The sequence below is a fragment of the Apis florea genome, unplaced genomic scaffold (assembly GCF_048593485.1).
Source record: "Apis florea isolate Af1SG1 unplaced genomic scaffold, ASM4859348v1 contig_2839_pilon, whole genome shotgun sequence".
Taxonomy (NCBI): Eukaryota; Metazoa; Arthropoda; class Insecta; order Hymenoptera; family Apidae; genus Apis; species Apis florea.
In genome coordinates, this window is record NW_028256653.1 from 740998 (window position 1) to 759578 (window position 18581).

The 18581-nt window shown below is 42.7% G+C and overlaps 2 protein-coding genes and 1 long non-coding RNA gene across 6 annotated transcripts; all 3 read left to right on the forward strand.

Annotated features, from left to right (window-relative positions):
• The first annotated feature begins 5394 nt into the window (after positions 1 to 5394).
• LOC105736022 (uncharacterized) lies at positions 5395 to 16642 on the forward strand. Of its 4 annotated transcripts, none has more exons than XM_086907347.1 (9): positions 5395 to 5727; positions 6385 to 6624; positions 6729 to 7173; positions 8375 to 9118; positions 9560 to 9984; positions 11133 to 13174; positions 13433 to 13574; positions 14126 to 14183; positions 14769 to 16642. In XM_086907347.1, exons 3-8 carry the CDS (start codon positions 6752 to 6754, stop codon positions 14167 to 14169), a joined length of 3819 nt encoding a protein of 1272 aa, XP_086763473.1. In that variant the 5' UTR covers positions 5395 to 5727; positions 6385 to 6624; positions 6729 to 6751; the 3' UTR covers positions 14170 to 14183; positions 14769 to 16642. The 4 variants fall into 4 exon arrangements, with proteins under 4 accessions (XP_086763473.1, XP_086763472.1, XP_086763475.1 ...); XM_086907348.1 differs by having other exon boundaries at positions 5454 to 5727; positions 6385 to 6604; XM_086907346.1 differs by lacking the exon at positions 6385 to 6624 and having other exon boundaries at positions 5403 to 5727.
• LOC147657752 (uncharacterized) lies at positions 14984 to 16642 on the forward strand. The gene has a single exon (XM_086907350.1). The coding sequence runs from the start codon at positions 14984 to 14986 to the stop codon at positions 16415 to 16417; it is 1434 nt and encodes a 477-aa protein (XP_086763476.1). The 3' UTR covers positions 16418 to 16642.
• A 61-nt stretch (positions 16643 to 16703) lies between these two features.
• LOC147657753 (uncharacterized) lies at positions 16704 to 18508 on the forward strand. The gene is made up of 2 exons (XR_015291837.1): positions 16704 to 17223; positions 17867 to 18508. It is a non-coding gene; the product is annotated as an uncharacterized LOC147657753 (long non-coding RNA).
• The last annotated feature ends 73 nt before the right edge of the window (positions 18509 to 18581 follow it).

Below are 18581 nucleotides of genomic sequence, written 5' to 3' on the forward strand. Positions count from 1 at the left end.
AGATCGGGTCTAGGTAATTGCCTGAGCATCGCCCCCCTCCTCGCCCCTCCAACAAACCCCCGGTTACACACAGGAATCAGCGGCCCGCGTGTACGACGGCCATCGACGGTGGTCACAAGCCCTTGCGCGATTGATTGGTTAACATGTCTGGCCTGCCCCCTCTCCCCCCCCCGCCTCGGTCTGCCCTTGATTATCTATCTCTCCACTTTCCTGTCCGCAGCTTACTCGCCCCGCTCCACCTTCTCCCCTTGCCGCTGCGACCGATCGAGGTTATATTAAACCTCTCCCTCTTTTTGCCCGAAAACTGTGCCCCCCCCTCGGCGGGAATGATGCTGCGCCGGTGCTACGTGGTGTGCTACTTCCGTGTGTATCAATTCGAGGCGATTCGGCCTCTCTTCCTTCTCGATTCGATGCGTCGCGTGTATGCAAATTGGAAATTGCCGATGTCTGGGGATATGTGTGGTTTAATTATTCAACGAGGAACGTTCAGAGAGTGGGATTTTTCCGTCGAGAAATTTAGGGGAAATTATTCGAAATTATTGGTTGGACAGGATACAACCTGTCACGTGAAATATAAATATTTCATTCGCGAGGCAAGGAGAGAATGGATTATTATATAAGGGGAAAAAAATGTATCTTACATTTAAAAGAAGGAAGCTTTAATCTAAAGGAATAAATACGAACTAAAGGGTAATAATCCTTCTAATCCTCCGTCAAAATTTTAAACACGAATTTCAAGCGCGAATTACGTTACACAAATTACGTCACGCAAACGAGTTTTGAAAACGATTACGATCTCCTTCCTCTTACCAAAAAAAAAAAAACCTTCTCTCGAGACCAAAAACGTTCCGTTGTAAAAGTTGAATGAAACCCTGAAATTGTTTGCTCGCGGCTAGAAACCTATCCTTTCCAATGGTGTTCAACGTGAGAAACGAAGAGCGGCTCCAAAGGAAGGAAGGAAGGAAGGAAGGATAAAAAAAAAAAGGAGGAGGAAGAAGAACCACGTAGCGGCAGACTTACGTGTCCCCAGGTGTGCGCCCATGCTGAAAATCGTTATGCGAAAGGTAACTGAAAACGGCACGCAGGGGCCCCCTTGTGGTCTTTTTTTTTTTTTTTTTTTTTTTTTCTCCTTTCACAAAAGAAAGGAGGCGCGACATCCTCGTCTCGCCTCGAACCCCCTCCCTCTCCCCTCTTCCCTCCGTTTTATTTTTTCGGCTCGCAAAGGGAAGCATTTTTGCACGCAGCCTGAACACGTAGGCGTAGGGGGGTAGGTGTCTATTAAGGCACAAGAGTGACATAATACTCGCCACTTAAAAAGGGTTGCCGTGTGACCAGACAGGGTGAGAGGGTGTCTGGTGTCTCAAGAGCCCCACTCCTATCTACCGTGCATCCATCCTCCCTTACGCGTCGCGCTAAGACAAATACGTACCCTCCGGCGTATCCACCCACCCACACGTACTGCATCGGCACGTATATCGCGGCTGAGATACGCGGGATCGATCGGTCGTTGATTTAATAATCGAGGGTTTAGACTGGATTGGACCGGTTCCGGACAGGTTCGCCGTTTCTGAAAATGAGATTCTTTTTTTTTTTTTTTTTTTTTTGTTGAAGCTTGAAGAGGATTCGTGGCGTGGTGGATGCGAGAGGATTTTGACAAGATTTCTAATTATCGAGTTTTTTTTTTTTTTTTTTTGAAAATTTATGGCTTTCGAAAAGGATGAAAGATATATTGAATCGGATAACGAAATTGAGCAATATCGAAGAGGAGGAAATTGTGGAACTTGTGTGATTATTAATTTTTTGGGTTTAAGGAAAAGGAATAATGTTACGAAATTATGAAGTTTAGAATGGAATATTATTTATCGACGAGTAGGAAATACGAAAAGAAGGAAGAAAGGGTGAAATAAAATGAAATACGATCGCGATTATTGTTATAACACTGACCTTGAAATGAACGTAATATATTCAAAAAAAAAAAAAAGAAAGAAAAAAATTCCCTATCACGTTGCTTTATTTTATATTAATAATTGCGAATATATTAATTCGTTCGTTTCAAAGGAACGTATTTTCGCGTCACGAGTTGACGAGTTTGAATAAAATATCAGTAAATTTCGTGTTTATTTCACAGCGCGTGTATTTATTTCACAAATTTTAGGATGTGATGTAAAAGCATTAATAACACCTTTCTCGCGTAACATTAACATATCACTTTCAGATGGTAGAATTTCTCTTTTTCAGTTTTCGGTTCAGCATTAATGGGCTTCCCTGTGTCCCAGAGAAAAAAGAAATTACACTTTTTCAACGTAATTAAACTCGCGAATAATTGTTCGTACAAAATATTTCGAAAATACTTTACTTCAGATTTTCAAAAAAATACGAACAATAGAAATCGTAATTGTTTCCAAATTTCCAAATTTATATTATATAATACATAAAATCCACCATCTTATCTAAAATTCTATAACTACTGTGCTCTCCACTGCCACTATTCCATTCCAATCCCGTTGGTTGAATTACATTCATTACACCCATTATACACTCTTTATAAAAATATATATATATATATACACGTACAAGCAAGGATTCTCACGTTTCAGATTTTGCAAAATTTTCGTGCATCCCGACGGGATGAAATTTAGCCGGATACTGCCCCGCCCACTCGAGACGTTTCATTCCGTGGATGAAAAGCGGCCACGGATTACCTTTACAAAAACACATTCGGGAGGATTCTCGACGTTTTCGTCTTCTTTTTTTTCCCCTCCCCCTCTTCTCGTGGAATACAATTTTACACGGCTCGTCTTTTGAGAAAAAAAAAGAAAAGAAAAAAAAAAGAGGAATCTCCAACCTCCCCCTCGTTGTCGAGGATCGAAAGGGGTGAGCAAGAAGACGATCGAATGGAGGGGAAGGAGAGGGTGGAAAAGAAATGAAGAAGGGGAGGCGAGGACAGAGTCTTTCCACGATGCGCGAAACGTGAACTCCTCCCTCGAAGACTAGAACCAACCCTGAGTTAGGCCACCACCTCGTAAATGTGGATAGATTCACAAATATTAGAGGGAGAGAGCAGACGGTGGAGGAGAGATTCTACGAAATTTTTAACCTCCAGACATCCATCACTATATACGCGACAGCTAACCACCCCGACCCCTGCCAGACTGCACCACCTTTTCTACGTACGTTTTGCCACGTTTCGAGTCACGATTCGTCAAGTGCGATCCGTCATATGGATCCTCGTCTCCGTACAGAGACACGATGCATCAAATTATCGTGCAGGTATATACGTTAGGGTATATCGTGTCGTCTGAAAACTTTTCAATTTTTTTTCCAAAAAGCGAATGAATACGAACACGGAACGAGAAGAGTTGGAGAGAAATTTAATATAGCGACGAATTTTATTATTTTAAACGAAAATGTTTAATCGCTCGGAAATATAAGAGAGAGACGATCGTTCGAGAAAAATTGGCCAAATCGGGTAAATGGGTACGCACGTTGAATCAACGGTGAAACAACGTGGAATTAAATTTATTACGCGCGTGGATCGCGTGCGTGAAGAACAAAAGAGAGGAGAACAAAATGCGGGAAGAAAAAAAAAAGAAAAGAAAAGAAAATTCCTGAACGACGGCTAATTCGAATTCACGCGCCCTCTCCTTCCATCCTCTCCCCTCCTTCCCTTCGATCCCAGAGAGAGAGAGAGAGAGAGAGACAGAGAGAAGGAAAGAGTCGCAGTTTCAATTTCTCTATTAAAAGGGTAACTCAGTTTCGCAGCCACGTAGGGGAAAAAACGAGCGAGCAACACGGGGAAAACACGAACGAGCAACTGTTAGGACGCAGCGGCGTCGAATTAAACGTGAAAAGCCGTAAATTATAATCCGGCTGGCTCTGCCCGAGAGCGGCGAAACACCGCCCGTGTTTTTCATCGGGGTCGGATTATCCGCGGGGTAAACAATGCGAAATTATAACGAACGCGAACAAAAAAAGAAAGAAAGAGAGAGAGAGAGAGGAAAAGAAAAAAATGCAACGTTCCTCGATAGCGAAACAAACGTGGAAACAAGGCGCACGGATGCAAGAGCCGACGAGTCTACGCATCTTCCTCTTCGTTGGAATATTCGGTGGTTGCATTGTTCAACGGAGAGCTTCGATGTAAATTTTTTATACCGGCTCGCTGGATCCGTGTATATCGGCCAGTTTAATTAGAGGTGAGGGCGCCACTGTTGTTTTCCCGAGCGAAACGGTAAACGGTTTCGAACCGTTTAAGTTCCCTTCAATGATTTATTTCCTTTTCCAATTTGCGCGACAATGGCCGCGCTTCCCTCTGTGCACGCGCTTCCCTTTGTGCCGCGAGAAATTACGCGTAACGTCGAAAGGGAAGAAAATTTACAATGCAACGCGGGAGTAAAAGAAACGAGAAGAAACGTCGGGGGGGGGGAGGGGGGAAATGTAAACGAATATAAACCGCCAAGTTGTTCGTTATTGACGCAAGAAGATTTTCTCGTGAATTGATTCTTAATTAAGGGATCGAAATGAATGGGGGGAATTTATCGAGCTTCATCGTATACGCGTGTTTTCAAACACGATGAAATAATCGTTGAATGGTGTTATATTTTTCCATCCAAATGTTAACGAACGATTCATTTTTAAAATATTAGAAATGTTGCTCGAAATATATAGGAATCTACCGGTATCGATACACAAATACGAGATCACATTGCAAGAGCTACTCGAGGAAGCCAACTCGCGTTTGAGGAATCGCGAACGAATCTTTTGCCTGTTGCGTTCCACGTTCCAGAAAATTTTTCTCTGGAAATTATTCTGCTTTTCGATCCGTCAACAAGATTCTACCTCATTTTCTTATTTATAAGGATTAAATTATTATAATAAAACAGAGAGAGAGAGAGAGAGAGAGAGAGAGAACGCATCAAAAATTCGAACGAATTATTGAGATCGTATTTCAAGAAGAAATTTTTAACACGAACGAGATCGAGAAATGTATTTCAATCGTAGATAAACCAATTGGAATAATTCCATTTTTCTTGATCCGAAATCTCCTTTCTTCTTCTTCTTGCAAATGGAGGGAAAAATGGTTGTCGGTGTCGCGACAAAGCATCGATTCGGACACGATTCGAGGAGATTTCCACTTTGATACCAGCCTTTCCCCCCCCCCCCCCCTCGAATCCGTATTTCGTGTCACGCATGCATGACGGTCATCACACCCTCCCCCGCCCCCCCCTTCTCCTCCCTCCGCCCCGATATTTGCCAAATATTCACGGAATTGTCTCTTTTTGAGCCGACGAGTGGACGAGCGTTCGTATATTTGCCGAACGTGCCTACAAAAATACGAATTCTTGGGGTGGAGGAGAGGAGGAGAGCGCGGCGCGCGTTTGTTTTCGAGGCGAAGTCATGATCGTGGCGGGAGCAAGCGGCCACGATCATGCTCGTACACGCGCGAGCGTAAAAATACAACGCGCGATAACTGCGCCACACGACAGTAACAGTCGCGAATGTTTCTCCCATAACCAAACTTTCGGCCTCCCCTCGACTCGGCAATGACAACTAACCCCGGAAATTTCCAAATTTCACAAGTTCCAAACTAGACATCCTTCAACATCCAGACAACCCTCCACCGCACTCCTCGAAAATGTGACTTACTTGACGGCCATCGTCGCCAACTGTCCATGTGAATCACGCCAACTAGCCATTCACCGTCCTACGCAGAGGATCGTGGACATTTGTGTAAATTTCGATCCATGGTTAAACGCGGTATTTTCGTGGGTTTTTTTTCCCCTCGTTCCTCCTCCTCCTCCTCCTCCTCCTGCTCCTTCTCTTCCACTTCCTCCTCCTCCTTCTTCTTCTCCTTCCTTCCGCTTCCTTCCTTCGTTCGGGCTTAACAATAGGGAAACAAAAAAATGGGCTCAGGTTAAAGTATGAAATATATTGGCAGGGGGGGGGGGAAAGAAAAAAATTGGGCGAGAATTTTGGGCGAGGATCGAAAAAGAAGATTCAAGTGGAGAGGGGGACAATTTTTAATCGATAAAATTTGTCCTCTTCGTCCAATCGTTTTGGGATTTGCTGTAATAACGCGATTTTTACATGTCGAATTTCAAACGTGCAATCTGTTCGTTATATCTTGTTGAAATTGTTCGGAGTTTCTATCATTTTTCTCGTTTTTTGACCGGCGTGGAAAGGAAAGGTGATCGCAGATTGGGATTCGACATCGAAAAAGAATACGGGAATAAGAGGAATTTCGAATATTCCTTCCATCATGATTCGCACGATCCAATTGCAATTCCCGCAATGAGAACAGGACTTTAACGATCACTCGGGATCCCCCACTCACGTACGGAATCGTACCACCTCTAACCGAATTACACACCGCATAAACATTTGCAGAGCATGCTACCCATTTTACTGGACGCAATATGAGTTCGCACAAGGACAGTATAATCGTCGTAAATTGATAATATAATGCGCTAAAAAGCGAGGCAACCGACAATCAAAGCGACAATCCATTGAACTATTCTCCAGTTCGACCGATTCATTCTCGATCCATCGATTAATTTATTTACCAAATTATCGGAATCTGTTCGTGTCCCTTGGCCCGGTAATATTGGTAATACACCAATAATATTGGTAATAACGCAATAATCCTCCATCCATTCCATATATATATTTATATAACCGTGCCCCACCACGTTCCACGAAAGTAAGAGTAAATATTGTGTATTGGCGTGTAGATTTGAGCTCTGACTGTTGCCTGATGGATTCCAGTGGAATTCAAAGTAACAAAGAATCGGAGGAATCGCAACAGATCGTTTCGAAGGACGTGGAAAACAATCAAAACGAGAACAGCCAAGACGTTGACGCGAACGAAACGTTGGAGATCACCAATTCGAAGATTTTCCCGGGACAACAGTGCAGGAAGGGCGGCCAGCTGAGGGAGTGTGTAACGTCCGAGCGTATGGGAGACTATCAGCCCTGCTATACCGCCGAGAGAAACGCGAAAGAATTCACGGACAACAGGGATCCGCGTTATGATAATTATGGTGGGAATGGTGTGACTCACATCGATACGTATAAGAACTGCAAAAGTGGAATAAACATCAACATCGTCTCTCAACAACCTTGCGACAAGCCGGACAAACCGTTGTACACCGTTTCGTTTAAAAAGTGCTGCGAAAAGTTAGTTTACTTTTCTTTATGTAAATAATGTACGTGCAGAATCGAATGGAAGAATTGGAAGGAAAAATTTAGAATCGAATTTTCTAGACGACGATAATATATATTTTAATATTTATTTCGTTCCTTTTTTTTTTTTTTTTTTAGAGAAAAACTTGGCAAATTAATAGAGAAGGAATAGTAGTAACTGCGTTACGAATAGTAAAAATTAAAATGTCGACTTGTTTATTAATAGATTCTTCTTAAATATCGTTTTTCTTAATCGAGTAGTTTATAGTTGTATAAATATTTTTTATTCCGTAACATAAAGTTTCTTTTTTTTTTCTTTTTTTCCCAATTCTTCCAATTCGTTTTCACTTGATTTTTTTGTTTTCCGATAAATTGTTTCACTATTTTCTAATAACATTTGTCCGAACATTTTAACGCGTACGAGATCGATGACCGAAACGTAGAATCATGCGATACCTCCTCGCAATAGCTGAAGGCCTAGTATCTGGGTCATCAACAGAGATCAATGGTATCAGGCAGTTCTCGAATCGTGGCCAAAAAAAATCATTGTTCGGAGGAATGCATCGTGATATAAGCGTTTAAAAACGTGTGAAACGCTGATGGTGCGTTTTAAAAAAAATAAGAAGAAAGAAATGAATAATTTTATTGCACAAAAATGTGTTAAAATTCGAATCGATCTCGAATGCGTTGAAACAGTTTAGATTCTCCTAGAAAATCTTCCCGATATTGTTTAATACAAGGAGAGAATTAATTAACCTATTTTTATTAATTTTTTATATTTCAACATCATCAGTCAAAATTATATATCGCTATGAAAGATTTAACAAGATAACTATTTTAATCACAAGTATATAAAGAGGAATACGAGTCTTTAAATCCATTTTTTATATAAAAATTAGAAAATGAGAAAACACCAACTTTGCATCGATAAAAATTATTCGAATCAGAAATTATTTCAGCTTTAAAGATTTTCTTTTTCTTTTTTTCATACAACACAAAGATTACAAAAATATAAATTAAAAATCTCACCGACTGATCGACGAAGGAAATGCTGAAATACAAGTTCCATCCATCTCTGTCGTAACAAACTTATCCAATGACAATCTTTCCAATCTTTTAAACCTCATAAAAGAAGAAAAATCTATCATTGCAAACGTTCGTACTCGTCTCATCCTGCATAACAAATTCGCGACAGGGAGCCGGAATTAAAATCGAGCAGCAAACGAAGAGTGGTACACGCCATGTGCGGGGGCAAGGCGAAAAACTGCGGCAACAGGATGGACGGGAAGAATTTCCGTTGCACATTCGAGAACTGTTGCGGCAAGTGCGAGTCCTACATCATGGAGATGCAAAACAACGATTGCAACTCGACGTGCAACTCGTGCAACGACTGCAACTCGACGTGGCAGAACAACGAGGAGGATTGTTGCTGCCCCCGCGAGATGGAGGTGGTCGAGGACTACCAGAACTCTAGCAAGCAGTGCCTGCAACACGTCCATTTCGGGAGTTGCCCGAAGGCGCAGAACTGCGCCCGATCGGACCACTCCACGTGCTCGTTCTGCTCGAGAAAGTGCACCCCCTCCAAGGCGAGTTTGTTCGTCGAGATCGGGGAGAGCGTGGGGAACGTGTGCAATCTCAACTCGGCCCAGGCGTTCCACTGCGACTCGATGGAGTTGATCGACGATTGCATGAGGAACGAGCATTGCTCCTCCGTGAAGAGGAACAAATCGGATTGTTTCAGGAGCAAGCACAAGTGTAAGAAGAGCGAGGCGAAGTGCAATCCGAATTGCCAGGGCCGGCCTACGGGCATGGAGCGCAGCTACTCGGACGGGATGCCACGTATGAACGTGTACGTCGACAATTGCACGGTCGAAACCCAGGAGGGATGGACCGAGATGAGGAACACGCGCTCCATCACCTTCGAGGAGATGCCTCGCAAGTGAGTCGGATTCTTAATTATCGAAAAGTGTTGTTTTTTTTTTTTTTCTTCACGATAACTTTGGATAACTTTGAAAGTATATATATTTCCTTTTTTTTTATTTTATTTCTTACGTATGTTACTTAAGATGTAGAAAAATATCATTATCTCGTGAAAGTATCGTTGATTCGTCGTATATCTCGTTTTATTTGACTCGAGTACAGAATTATTATTACGATTCGCGATATCGATGTACATGTCGGTAAGTAACGATGTAAAAAAAGAAGAAAAAAAGAGAAAAATTGATCCAGGAAAAATGTATCGAGAAAAAAGAAAATTAGCAAGTTGTTTCCCCTTGTTCCCTTCTTGACTTGCTTGAAACGTTAAATTAATTAAAAAAAAAAAAGAAAGAAAGAAAGAAATAATTAAAACAAAAAATAACGTTAACGAAAAACTTTGTAGAATATCGACAGGAAGCGATCCGTACTTGAGGAAGCCAGATAGCCAATGTAGCAAGTATTGCGAGCACAGAGAACATAGTTCGTTAACGGGGGACTCACGAAAGGGAAAGATTTGGACGCATCTGCACGACACGTACAAGTCTTTTGTGAATAAGGCGACGACGGGTATCGGTCAGATCGTAAAACAAACTTCCAACAAATTCAAACGATCGAAGACGGTGCCGAAGGATAATCATATGTGCAGTAAATGCGCGAGCAATATTATATACATGGACCAATTCAGTCAGTCGGAAAAATGCAATAAATGCGCGTACGATTCTTGTTGGCAAGAGATAGATATAGGCCAGGATTCGAACAAGTGCGAGCATTGCTGTAGAAGCATGTGTTGCGACGGACATCCCGATTGTCAAACGTCCATATGCCAAAGTACGTTTCCATTTTAATACTACGGATAATAATCGCGTTAAATGCGATTATTAGGGGTACCCATAAGCGAGACAGAGAAATGAACGTTTTTTTTTTTTTTCGTGGTTATCTCCGTGCGATCGTATTATCTCCGTTTATCCGTTTGTACATGTACATTCTTTCTATGTTTCCTTTTTCCTTTTTGCTAAAAATGCGCTTTAGGTTACGAGCGAAAAGTATGCATCAGCGAATCGTTTATTTTTTTAAAGTTTTTATTTTCGAAACCACCTCCCTTCCTTGGATATCGTAAATTTTTCTTTGTTTGAATTTTTGAAACTTTGATGCGTTCTTCCGAGGATTGGTAAAATTTTTGAAATGAAAAGAAGAAATGAAAAAGAAAACTTCTTCTTCTTTTTTTTTTTTTTTTTTTTTTTAATTGGAAACACAGGTAAGAAACTTAGGTTAATAATAATAATAATAATAATAATAATAATAATAATAAATGGACAGTGAAAAGAAGGAGTAAAAAAGAAAAAGGATCGACAATTTATGGGTACCCTTAATATCTTGCGACACCCTCACACTGCATATGCAAGAATGTTCCGCGACGGATTTTTTTTTTTCGTTAATCCTGTTTATTTTTAAATATTTTTACACACGAATTGTTGCGAAAACACAATTCTCGCAGTTTCCTTAGTTTTGGAAATTTTTTTTTTTTTAGGATACACGTAGAGAAAGGAATTTGTAACCACTCGTTGCAGTTCCAAGAAAAAAGGAAGGAATCACATGGAATCGCCCAGGGTTGCAGTGTGGGGGGTTTAATTAAACGCCTAAAATGCGGTGAAATATATATATCTACGTACCTGGGCGTCCACTCTTATATATATATATATATTTATATATATAGATAAATATATATGCATGCATATACATTACAAAATATTTTGTAACAGATGACATGAAATAAATGCTTCCTTTCCAACTCCTACATTTAAATAAATCTCATATCTCTTTCTAACTCTTTCCCCCGTGGTGAAATCGTCGTCCGCCAAATCGTCGTCGTCGATATCGTCGATAGGATTCTCTCCGATTCGAGGAATCGCGAGTCGCGCGTTAATCGATCTTGATCAATCAACGATCAAGATATAAAGATCGAGACTTGTTTTCAGATAATTATCCCAAGCCTGAATGCGAAGCTCGGGAACAGATACAATCGGATAATTACCTTTGCCGAGGGATCCGAGATAATTTCTGCGCTCGTAACAACGACCCGCTGCTTCCCGAACAACTGTGGGGTGTGCTCAAATGCAACAGATCCCGCACCAAGGGGGGCGGGGATTCGTTCAATCAGAGGAGGAAGCAAACGAACCCGGTCCCGAGATCGTCCAACAATCGTGGCAACACGAGCCAGAAAAGTCCGACGAAACAGATCGCGGTGAGAAGGTCGAATCCGCCCCAAACGAACCCGCCCCGAACGAACCCGCCCCGAACGAACTCGCCCCAAACCAACGCCCCCCAAACGAACGTTCCCCAAACGGCCGCCACCAGGCCCCCCATCACCCGCGTCGACGTGAGCGTGCAAACGAGCTTCGTCGACACGACGATCGACCCCTTGGAGCCTTACACCACCATCTACCCGCCCTCGTTGGAGACCACGTACCACAGGATAACGATAACCCCGGATCACACGGGGATATCGATCTCGAGGAGCGGGCCGGAGAAGACCCAAGAGATAGAGTCGATCGAGGATATATCGGACGAGTATCTGCCCTCCCTGAGGCTGCCCCCGGCCAAACGTAGGCCGATCGAGATGGCCTCGATCGAGGAGATCGAGGACGTGGACGACAGCACGATTTACCGCCCGCTACCCGACCCCAGGCGGAGGAGGATAGCCGAGATAGAGCTGACCGACGACACGACCGTCTACCGGCCCCTCCCGTCCGAGCCCCCGGTCCCCGTCGCGCCCGAGCCGAGGCCCGTGAGGAGGAGAGTGGTGCCGAGCCCGCCGAGCCCCGAGCGGCCAGAGTGGACGCCCAGGTACGTGTCAACGCCGGTGCGGGCCCCGCCCCCACGAAGACCGCTCCCGACCGAGTACACGCCGCCGAGGTATACGCCGCGCACGCCGCCCAGGCCCGTGAGGCCCGAGGTCAGAACGCCACCCCCGCCCCCGAGGAGGCCCGTCACGAGGCCAGAAACGCCCGTCTCCCCCCCAGAACCCAGCCCACCGCCCCGAATTCCACCCCCGACCAGAGCCATCCAGTGCGCGCTCGTGAAGGAGATCCGGGTCATATGCACCCCCAGTCTGAGGGACGTGACAGGCAGGATAGGGGACGTGTGCGCCTGCCCCTCCCAGGAGAGGCTGCCCCCTGCTGCCCCCGCTTTGCCCAAGGTCGTGACGAAGGAGCCCGTTCCACCGCCGGCGCCCCCGGTCACGCCGCCCCCGCCGCCGCCGCCAGAACCCGTCACGCCGCCACCGCCGCCGCCGCCGCTAGAGCCCGTCACGCCGCCACCGCCGCCGCCGCCGCCAGAGCCCGTCACGCCGCCACCGCCGCCAGAGCTCGTCACGCCGCCACCGCCGCCGCCTATAGTCGAGAAACCGCCGGAGGCGGCGGCCGAGCCCCCGGCCGAGGAACCGCCGAAGGTGGTGGTCGAGGAAACGCCGGAGGCGGCGGTCGAGCCGCCCCCGGTCGAGGAAATGCCGGAAGAGAAGGAGAAGGAAGCGGCGGCCGAGGAGGAGAAGGTGGAAGAGGAGAGGCCTGTGGAATCGGAGGGGAGCCCTATAACGGATACGGGCGAGGAAATGCTCACACCTACGACGGAGGAGGATCTGGTGGAGTCGAGCGACGCGAGGGAGGAGGAGGAGGCGAGGGCGAGGCCGAGACCGGTACCCGCCGAGAGGAAGGAGGAGAAGGTCGTCTCGCCGGAGAAGGTTATGGTCCCGACGCCGGAGGTCCCAGCGTTGGATACGCCGAGGCTGCCGAGGATCCAGCTGCACACGAAAATTCCACCGGAAATGGCGAGGGATTTGGAGGAGGCCCGTATGCACGTGAACGTGCAGATGCAAACGTCGAACACGATCCTGACCCAAATTTTGTCCGAGTTCCAAACGGGGACCCAAAAACGGCAGCTGATGATGAGCATCAAGCTGCACTCGGACATAGACGACGACGACGACGACGACGACGAGGACGAGGAAGACTTCGATATCGAAGTAAGGGAGAATGGACCGGTAACCGGGATCGAATTGTTTAAATAATCGGGCCTGGCCAAGTATAATAATAACGATTAAAAATATCGCTCTGCTCCTCTCTGCTTCTCTCTGTCGACGCTTCCGACCGTGTGACGTGTTAATTGATCGTATGCGTCGCCTTCTTTTTAAATTCATCGAAAGTGTACGTGGGAAGAAATAGAAGAGTTGCGGAGAAATATGATGGAAATGACGATGGATTGACGAAATCGAATATTCCAGGAGCTGCCCGTTCGAAGACAGCTGTTCATAGATGACGACGACGACGACGATGACGATTTTGAAGAAGAGCGATCTCTTCCTATCGAGCAGCGACAAGTGAGGCGGCCGTATCCACGTCGATACGATGTTTCCACGAACACGAGTAAGGGAGAGCTATAGTCTAAAGAAAAGTATTTATTTATTGGAAGAGGAGAGAGAAAGGACTTCCTCTATTCTTCCCTCCTTCGCGCTGGAGTGGTATTTTAATACCACGTTCGTCCAGCAACGAGAGCAGAGGTTCAATCGTTTCTCGATCATATTTCTTTGTGCGTTTATTCCATTGATTATACGTGCGAATAGCAGAGGTTAGTTCGTAAAGGGTCGTGCAACTTCTTCGAGGGGAAGATATTCGGGACGCAGGGTAGCAAAGCATTTTTGGATCGTTAGAATTATTCTTATTGGAGAAATGTTTAGTAAAATAAACGGAAATAAGAATTCGTCGCGAGAAACGCGAACAGACACTTGATTAAAGATTTCTTTTTGTTTTTTGTGAGTTACGTTTAAAAATATTACGTATTTATGTAAATGTATCAAAATTTGGCGACAATGTTATTAATATTAATTTGTTGCTAAATTGTCGTAGAAAAGGGTCAAGAATTTTAATAACTTGATAAAAATAATAATTGGAAATGATAGTGAGTTTCTGATTTTCAGATGCAAGTTACACATTCTGCAGACCTTGCGGAAAATGGAAATGATGGCTTCGATAATGGTAAGAAAAATCTTTTTTGAAAAGTATATATATAATTAAATTTTAATTTTAAAACAGAGATAATATATATTTTCTATCGTACATTCATCTAATTTTTTTTTTTTTCGTGAATTATAAATATACCCGTTACTTTCTATTCATTTTCACAAAGAATCATTTACACCACCACAATTACACGCAATCATACACGATATGTTACACAATTATTTAACGAAAAGCTAATAATAATAATATCCTATATTCACCGCACAAAAACGAAACAATAATCCATACGAAACGTATTTCAGTTCGTTATCGATAAATGACATGAACACCCATAACCTGTAAACACGATGTAATACATTTTAAATTTAAAATTTAAAAGTACGACCCCCTCATTTCCACTGAACATTTTCACCGAGCCAAACATTACACGAACAAGAAAAAAAACGGGATCGTTAAACTGACCATCAATCCAACACGCATAATCATAAAATGGTTACTTAACCAAACGTACATCCCAACAAATTCTTCATTTCAAAGAAACTTTTCTACACGAGGGACAACCTGTGCCTATAATTCATTCGACTCGAACTCTTTCCCTAGCATAGTTACATCGACACCTGTCGAAACCTGTGGAAAGACAGCGTAATCGAGAGGAATAAACTTGGTCGTTATGAAGTTGCGCGATTCAGTTGCACGTCAATCCCTGGGACAACCGTAACCCGACAACCGTTATATCCGTGAAGAAGGCGGGCAACATTCCAATCTTGATAAACTCGGATAAGAACGATTGCTCGGATTCGTATTACGTGACAACAATGACCGACAACAAAAATGCCTTGATCCAGTCGATCGTGAAAACGGACAATGTGCACATTACCGCGGAGATATACTTCAAGACGAAGTGCAATAAGATATTCGCGCATTGCAAAGTGCCGAAACCCCAACAGAAGCTGTACAAGGACGAATGCGTGATCCTTCACGCGGCAAGATCGAAGGCCGTCAACATACCCAGCGATTCCGAGCTGGTCAACAATTCTGGCTGCGACGACGATGGAAAAACATCTCCCAAGACCATCTGTATCACGCCCCAGATAAGCATGATCATATGCAAAAAGTCCTGCCCGAATCTGATATTGATGCAATTTTCCCAATCCTCGCAAACCGCGAGGAGGACGAGGTCCATGGACGACAAATTCGATGACTCGGATCACGAGATCCCAATGAAAAAATCGATATCGCAGAACTCGATGGAAGTGCCGCTGAAAAATGAAGCGGAGGCGAGGAAGAACGTGCCGCCGAGGAAGAACGTGTTGCCGAAAAATGACGTAGCTACGAAAAATGAAATAGTGACGACGAATGAGATAAAGACGAAGAACGAGATAATGTTGAACGAGAAAATGTTGGTAAACGACGAGACCTTTATAAAGAAGAATACAACCGTAAAGTTGATGAACGGGAACGATGTGATAATTACGAATGACGAGAAGGCGAAGCTGATCGAGGAGGATGAGCCGAAGATGATCGAGGAGGATGAGGCGGAGCAGATCGAGGAGGATGAGGCGGAGCTGATCGAGGAGGATGAGGTGGAGCTGATCGAGGAGGATGAGGCGGAGCTGATCGAGGAGGATGAGGCGGAGCTGATCGAGGAGGATGAGGCGGAGCTGATCGAGAAAGATGAGGCGATGATAGAATACCCGGAAAAAATAGAGAAGGAGATGGTTGAGGAGCGGGTGGAGAGCACGCAGACCGAGCCGATCCCTACCAAGGACATAGCCATCGATTCGAGAAAGATGAGAAACGACATAGAGAAATACATGAACATGAACAAGCAATATAAGAATTCGTTCTTCGAGATGGGCACGATTGCGCATTCGTTAATGTGGCTGGATAAACCGAAGAAACCGCCGAAGGAATGCAGATTGCTTTGCCCGCAATCGAGCAGATGCATCTGCTCGGGGATAAGCGATCTGGCGCTGCCTTGCGAGGTGTGCGATCAACGGAACCATTGCTATCGCACCGATGGATCGGATCAATTTGGAAGAAACGGGAACGATTATTGCTCGAGCGCGTACTCGTTTCAATTCGATCATTACCTGAGGAGCTGCTACTATCGTAACAATATATACAATTATTACAATAAAGCGATCAACTGCTATCGGTCTTACAACAATATGCACTGCTGTGCCAGGACTCAATCGAACCAATTGTCCAATTATTGTTACTCTTACAATTCTTGGGGATACTCTTGACACATACACACACATACACACACACACACACACACACACACAATATATATATATATATATATATATATATATATATACACAGATTAAAATCGTTGTAATCTTTTGGTAAAGCTGATTTCTTAAACTTAAACAAGGTCTTCTGTTGTACATAACGTTACTTCAAAATATATTAAAGAAATGTGACATTACAGTTCTTTTTAAATAAAGTGGAAACAATAATGCAAACCGGTTTCACTCTGATTGTTTTTCTTTTCCCATTGTATATTTTTCTTATTATTTTTATATTGGTATAGCTTTTGATAGAAAGTCGTAAATTCGACTCGATATATGTAGATATGTATATAATATGGCAATGTTCGAAAGATGTCGATAAAATAAAAAATTATTCTCTATATAGATTTATTTAAAAAAAGGATATTAAGGATAAATCATTCGAGGATAAAAATAAATTTAATAACGATCGTTCGATACAGATGCGAAAAGTAATTGCAACAGTAATCAAACGACGGTTAATAAATATGTCACTTGTCAATATTTATTTACAATAGTCGTCTACTTTCATGGTTAAAAATTCTTGGTATAAAAAAATGCACGTAATTTTTTCGTGACACGAGTCTAAAACATCTTTGTTTCAAAATTTTACGAGATAAAACAATAAAACAGAGAAATAATAAGATTAAAAAAACGAATGCATAATTTCAAGGATCTCGTTATAACGATATAAAATGATTTTACAATCCGAATTACCTTTTTATTTTGTATTCTTGATTGTGCAGAGAAAAAGATGGTATTTCGATCCCTTGTTCGTAAGTTGGCTCTCGTGATTTTCATATTTTCATATAATTCATATAACAAAGACATCTAATTGCAAATACTGTAACGTAGCTGTAATTATTTAAAGAAAATAATTAATACTCGTGACGAGTATAAATAATTTAACCTTTACAAAACAAAGAGCAAGAATTTCCTCTAACTTGAGAGATACGTGAAATCGATTAAATAAATTCATTTATTATTACAAATTTATAAATTTATTTAATCGTATGTATTTTTTTAATCGATCATCAATATTTACAAATTTACTCGATACTCTTTCAATTAAAAAAAATATACCGACTTCCACCATAAAATAACCTCATACGAAAAAAGAACTTAATTAAAGTCAATCAAAAAATAAATAAAGAATAATCGAAACATATCTTCTGATTATTTCAATCATAGAAAACTACAGAAAATATAAAATTAAAATAAAATATCGCGTGCGAGAAAAAAAGAGAATCATCTGTACCACGATTCTTGTTTCTCTTTGTATACAATAATACAAATTCAACAATTATTTAATTTTTATTAAAACACTTTCTCTAAAATTCTTTCAACAATTCAAATTCAATTCGATCGTTTCCATTTCCATCCCATAACTTCCCATTGATTTTCACCCACCTGTCCCAGGCAAAAATTTCGAACCACCTGAATTATTTGAAGAATGGGATCTTGGATCGGGCCCTCTTCTTCTTTTAACAACTCTCGAAATCGGAAGGGGCGAGGTTAAAAGTTGGCCGAGCAAATTTCTTCGCCGCGGGCGGCGCTGGCCCGTCGTAAGCCTGTGGTCAACCTCCACCTTGCCACCCTGGCGTCGAGGGAAGAGCGTGGAAGTTTTGTCGCGAAGTTCGTCGCCAACGTAGCAGAAGCTCGAGTTGGAGCATCCCCTTCGAGCTAAAACCTGCGTACGACGTACGTAATTACCGTGGCTCGTTGTCATCTCGTAATAAAAAATTCTAGGGAAATAGAATTATCCCAAGCGTTGCCAACACCATTTTAAAGCGTTGTGCGTGAAATTTAGAAAATTTGCTGAGGGAAAGGAGAAGTGAAGTTCGAAAAGAAAAGAAGAAAATATGCGCGTATGTAATGTTATTCGAGCACGATTCCTTTCGAGTGATATATACAATTACAATGGGTGACTTTAACTTGTATGTCTATTATTATATAAGTTTATAGATACGATGCAAACTTTAAATATTATAATTTGTTGTACGTTTACTTGAACATGGAAAATTGATAATAAATCGATCGAATTCGAGTTTGAATTTGAAAGGATTATATTGTTACAAGAATTTTGTCGTTGTAAGGATTATTATTTTGTTAATTCTAGAAACTTTTTCAGTAT